Here is a 6,000-nt window from a genome sequence, read left to right as displayed (position 1 = left end):
AGTTAGAAGCTATTAAATAACTTACCTAAAACTTTTGTGTTGTGAAATAACTTATAAAGTACACGAAACACACTCATAAAAGATTGGAATGAAGTAAAAAAATAAAAAAAATAAAAAAAAACACACTCATAAAAAAAAAAAAAATCTTTATATTATAATGGAATAATATAAAGCAACCAACGGAGTATTTAATAAAATTGGAAGAAAAAAATTTAACTAAGATTTATAATGGATTAAATATGTTTATTTTATATCTCCTAGCTACTTCTACTAGGGAAATTATTAAAATATGTTTTATTAGTGTTTTTATAATAAATGAATTTTCAACAATTATATTATAATATTATAACATTCATATTAATATTTAATTTAAAATATTTTAATATTATAATTCTAGAAATTCATTTCTCAATGTAAAAAAAAAAGACAATAACTCACGGTAAATATTAAAGAAGTCTAAAGTTTAGAAGAAAAATATATATTTAAGCCATATCTAATTTAAAAAAAATCAATTGAATTACTAGAAAATGTAAATATATGAAAAAGAATAAACGTTACTTTAACTGCTCTACTATTTTAAAAAGAAAAAAAACTCATATCTCACCAAAACACTCAGAACATGCCTCGTGTTGCAGTCAACAAAACTTTAGAGAAAAAAAAAAGTATAAAAAAAATTATAGGCATTTATTTTTGTGAATATCGAGGAACTATAACCTTTCACACATTTAATAATAAAAAAATTACATGCATTGGATGAAGAATAAGGGTGACTAGGGGTTTTCAAATTGCAAGGTGTTTGACTTGAAATGATTTACAAAAATTATCTCTAATTTTGTCATTATTTATAGGAAATGTTCTAAAAAAAAACGTATTATATGCTAAATTATTAAATTACTTTTACCTTTTGACATTTTAAAATAATTAGTAATTGCAAAGAAAGTATTTGATGGAGAGAGATAATAGAATTAAAATTGAATAGAGTGTGATGATTTATAGTATGAAGAGAAGCCTTGGACGGCTCTAGCAGCACAAGAAAACCCAAGGCAATTCTCTCTTTGCCTCACATTCATCTTCTATCTCTCTAAACAAACAAATAAATAACAAAACAACTACACTGGGACCAGATTTAATCCCTGTGAGATCTCACAAAACTAGAGAAATTGTAAGCAAATACCACAAAACTTGAAATATACTACTACTCTCTATAGACTATAGCTGCAAAATTTATACTGAAGGTATATTTGGGGGTTCTTCAATCCAACCAGCAAACTCATCAGCACCAAAGTCATCAAAATCAAAATCAGGAAGCTCACTGGGCTCACTGTCATCAAATCCACAAATCTTTATGTCTTCCAAGTCACCAAGATCCTCATCAAACCCAAACTCTTGATCAAGTCCATGCTCCAAACCGTCTAATGCCAACCAATCGAATTTAAACTCAGATGGAACAGCAGCAACTGCAGATGGGGGTGGCACACTCAGCATGCTCAAATCAGGAATGTCTAGCTCAGCAAATTCAGTGAACAGATCTTCAGTTTCAACAACTTCACTGCCTGAAACCTTACCACTCTCAGTCAACTTGGAAGCAGAGGTTTCCAACTCAAGCACAGAATATGGTGATGTGTGTGACAGAATGCTGCTGTCTGAGTAGTCTATAGTAGCAGATTTGGAATCTGATACAGAATGTGCAGCAGAAGAAACACAGTAGTTGGAGTTGTTGTTATTTTCTGGGGCAGCTACAGTTACAACAGAAGCAACAACATTGTTGCTGCTGTCTGTGTTTTTGTTGTTGCTGGTGCTGTTGCTCCTCGAATTAGATAGAGTCTTGGCCATGGTTTCAAATTCAAGCCTTTTGGACTCATAGGCCTGAGAGGCCTCTTCTGCAGTGTTGTAAGTGCCTAACCAGACACGCGCACCCTTGAAAGGATCGCGAATCTCTGCAGCCCATTTGCCCCATTTCCTCATCCGAACACCTTTGTATTTCCCAGCAGATGGCCTCTTCGATGAGGGTGTTTTGGCCAGGACCATCTTCTTGTTCAGTTCCCCATTGTTTGAACTCTGGGTGCTGGTTTCAGCAGCTGCAATGACAGAGTTAACTGGAACTGGTGGAAGAGCAATGTCAACCACAGTTCTCCTCACCTTCCTACCTTTCCCAAAATGCTCCTCTTCATCCGATGATGAGTCGGTAGCATCAGGATCATCACAAATGATGCGCAGTTTCCTTGCCATTTTGGAGTCATGAAATGGATTTCGTTTCTGCTTCAATTTCTTCATCGTTTTGGCGGATTGGTTAAGAGCCTCCAGCATTGTGAAAATAATTTGGGTCAAAACCCTTAAAACCCCTCAAAAATACCCAGAAACTTGTTCACCAGAACGAAACCAAAATTTTAATTAAACAAAACAAAAAAAAAAGCCTCAAAATTTCAAGAATATCAGGTGAGATCCACTCTCAAAAGGAGGAAGAAGCTAGAGAACTTTTTTATCTGAAAGCCTCCATAACAAACTACAACTCCATGAAATGTCCTGCAAAACAAAACACACAAAAGCACACCCACAAGAAAAGAACCTCAAACTCCAACACAACATCAAATCCAAAACATCAACAGTAAAAATCACAAACCCCACATACCGTTTTGGCCTCAAACTCATCGAAACAGCAGTATTGAACACTACTAGCCAGAGTAGCATGCAGCATACACAAGCATAACCAAACCCGAGCTGCAACAGAGCTCCAATCACTACTTCCAAATAAAACCAAGACGACATAAATCTCCTCCTCTTCCTCCTTCAGTGGATTCCTCACAGAAATCCAAGAAAAAAAACACCACACTCTCCCTCTGACCAAAAAGAGAGAAACTTTTAGTGATAGAGTTACACAGTTTATATAGAAGCAGAACACAGCACAAGACAGCATTTTTTAGATGAAAAGATTATAAATCTATGGCCAAGATTTCTCTGTACCAAAACCATTTTTTTACAACCAATCTCTCTCCTATGTCTGAGTTAACAGAAAAAACAAAAGACGAAAAGCGGCGACCTTGGCACACGGATTAAAACAGACACAGACGCGAATCTCTATAAAAACATTAGACAACCCAGTTGCACATTAAAAAATAACACTACCTTGTTTATGCCACGAGAATCTCAAGACTTTTCTGATGGTAAAATTTACCTGGTTTTGTTTGTAATTGTATGTTTATCTCTGTATTATTCAGAATTCACTGTTGTGGTGGCTGGCACCCAACCCTTTTTCTCCCTGCCCTGTCGCTTTCTCCTTGAGCTTTCACACTCTCTCTTCACCCTGCTTCTTCTCTCTCCTCTGTTTTTTCTACTGTTTCATACTCCACTCACTCACCCTTTTCATTTTTTTTCCATCATTCCTCTCTGTGAATGATGAATCTGTGCTCTCCCCAACCCTCTTCTGTAGATTTTTATGTTTTTTTGGAACACATTTTTGCCAACTATTTATTACAAAATAAATATGTTCCTTTTCTAACTCTTATATTTCTAAGACATGCATGTATGGTATTAATTTTTCATTTTGCATTTTTGTCTCCTCAAATATTAAAATAAACAAACTAATGCTTCATATTTCAACTCATATATTATCAGTATTCACATTTCTTTTAAAGAAAATGTTAAATGACAGCTCTGAAATTTACTTCCACTAAATATTTCACCATTTATTACCTTTTTACATTATATAATTTTAACTTACCCATCTCTTCAATAAAATATATTATCTTAACATATTTTATAAATTATTTAATACGTAACTTTTATATGTACAATATATGTAAAAAGAAATCTTCAATCTAATTATGGTTTTTAAAATTAAATTTCTTATTTAGAGGTGAGTACCGAAAAACTTTATTTTAAATAAATTTTAGTTATTGAGAAAGAAAATAAGTGTTGGGAAGATAATATTATTTCTCTCAGTAATTAAGATTATTTGCTTTATTTTTATTTTTAAGATAAATTAATTATTTTTAAGTTAATGAATTTCATTGAACATGTTGAATGTCACCTTGATTTCTGTAAAATTTGATAAGAAAAACGCGTTTTAGTTATTATTTGTCTTGTAAAATGAGTAATTTGTTCTAATATATATTTGATTGAACGTTATATCATAATGAAAAATTGACGTTATTCTTGGAAAAGTTATACACTGTGTTAAGAGCAACGCATGCTCTTTATTTGTTTATTGTATACCCAAACATGCACTTAAAGAAGATTGATTTTTTTAAGAGTGTACTTTTATTATTATTTTAAATGCACTTCTATATAATCAATTAGAGAAATAATTATACATAAGTTACTTAATTAAGTTTCTAACGTTTTTTTTTTCTAACTAAATGTATGTTATCTTCAAATATTGATGGGTTGGTTCTAAAAATTCAATTTGAATTAGTATACGTGATTACAAGATATATTGTTAAATTACTTTAATTATAAATGTATATTTTAAAAAAATAAAAAATAATCACGACTTATTATGACGGAGGTACTTATCATAAAAAAAATGGTACGGTAATATTTTTTTAATAATTATGAAATTTATTAAATTGTTATTAAAATTAAAATCTACATAAGTAAGTATTTATTATGTCTTTTCAGGATAAAATTATTATAATAAATTTTTATTGTGTCATTTTTTTTATGGAACTTCTCTTTTTAACATTGAGATAACTTAATACCATCATATCATAAGATTTTTCATTTAAAAACAAAATATTTATTAAATATATATAAGAGAGATGATGTGAAATAAATTTTAATTATTTTTTTTTTCTAAAGTAGTTGTAATTTTAATCATATAAAATTTTTTTGGAATGATTTATGTTTTCACATTTTTTATCTTAATATATTCTAAAGTAAATTATTTTTTATTTTTTATTCAAAATAATGTATTTATATAGAAAGGGTGAAGTTATTACAGTAAAATTATTTTAAAAAGTATTATATTCAGTGTTGTTGTTAATAGGTGTATAATAACTTTATGTTGCACTCATGGTAAAACAGAGGTACTATATAAAATATTGTAAAGTGGTTTAAGACTTCTTTTAATCAAGAGTTTAACAACAATAATAACTATACAAAATTTAAACCTTCTAAATAATTACATTATATGACTTTTTTTTATATTAAATTAAATTATTTATTGACTTCACCTAGATAAAACTTTATTCACTGTCACATTCTTTGTTTATTATATTCTTATTTAAGTTATTTAATGACAACAGTCCCAATAAATATTTTTTTGGATCATTTATAATTCTACTCCGGCATAAATGTTTCTTTCTTTAATTTACGCACCAAGTAACTTACATTTACCATATACATAAAGGTATTTAAAATTAATATTTTTTAAGATTTTAAAATATTTATTTTTTGTGTGTATCAAGTATCATCCCTTTGGTATGAATAGGATTCATTTAAAAAGATATAAGAAATAAATTTTATTAAAAAATAAAATATCAATTTTTAAAATGAAATACAATAAATATATATATATATATATATATTTCTTTATTGAGATAATGTGAATATAATTGGAATATGATGGGATTCTAAAATATATCATCCCACTAGTTACATTACTATTAAACTAAAATGTATCACCCACTCAGAGTTACATTATTATTAATCATTAGAAGATAAATTTTAAAATCTTCTTAAAACAAACTTTTATTTGTGTTTGAAGTTATAATATATACATATTTTAAAGAAAAAATAAGAAAATAATAATATAACACAAATTTCTTTCTTTTCTCTTCAACCTTTCTTTATTGAAATATTTTCTCTATCATATATACTATCATGTAACATACGATCATCATAATTTAGAAACAACAAACACACAAAATAAGGTAAGCTAATGTTTTTAAAATCTCATATACATACATATATTTTCAAAATTTATATTAGTCATTCAAATCTCATTCATACATTCTCAGGGATATACATCCAATTAATTCATTAAGCATGTATTAAAACTAA

The 6,000-nt window shown here is 28.8% G+C and overlaps 1 protein-coding gene across 3 annotated transcripts; it reads right to left on the bottom strand.

Annotated features, from left to right (window-relative positions):
• Window positions 1-965: 965 nt before the first annotated feature.
• LOC137806316 (ethylene-responsive transcription factor ERF118-like) lies at window positions 966-3,472 on the bottom strand. Of its 3 annotated transcripts, none has more exons than XM_068606354.1 (3): window positions 3,173-3,472; window positions 2,630-2,837; window positions 966-2,523 (listed from the first exon to the last, which is right to left on the bottom strand). In XM_068606354.1, the coding sequence occupies exon 3, from the start codon at window positions 2,305-2,307 to the stop codon at window positions 1,225-1,227; it is 1,083 nt and encodes a 360-aa protein (XP_068462455.1). In that variant the 5' UTR covers window positions 2,308-2,523; window positions 2,630-2,837; window positions 3,173-3,472; the 3' UTR covers window positions 966-1,224. The 3 variants fall into 3 exon arrangements, with proteins under 3 accessions (XP_068462455.1, XP_068462456.1, XP_068462457.1); XM_068606355.1 differs by having other exon boundaries at window positions 3,124-3,233; XM_068606356.1 differs by lacking the exon at window positions 3,173-3,472 and adding an exon at window positions 3,038-3,108.
• Window positions 3,473-6,000: the final 2,528 nt, after the last annotated feature.

The sequence above is a fragment of the Phaseolus vulgaris genome, chromosome 3, assembly GCF_000499845.2.
Source record: "Phaseolus vulgaris cultivar G19833 chromosome 3, P. vulgaris v2.0, whole genome shotgun sequence".
NCBI lineage: Eukaryota > Viridiplantae > Streptophyta > Magnoliopsida > Fabales > Fabaceae > Phaseolus > Phaseolus vulgaris.
This window is presented reverse-complemented; position numbering and strand designations above follow the sequence as displayed.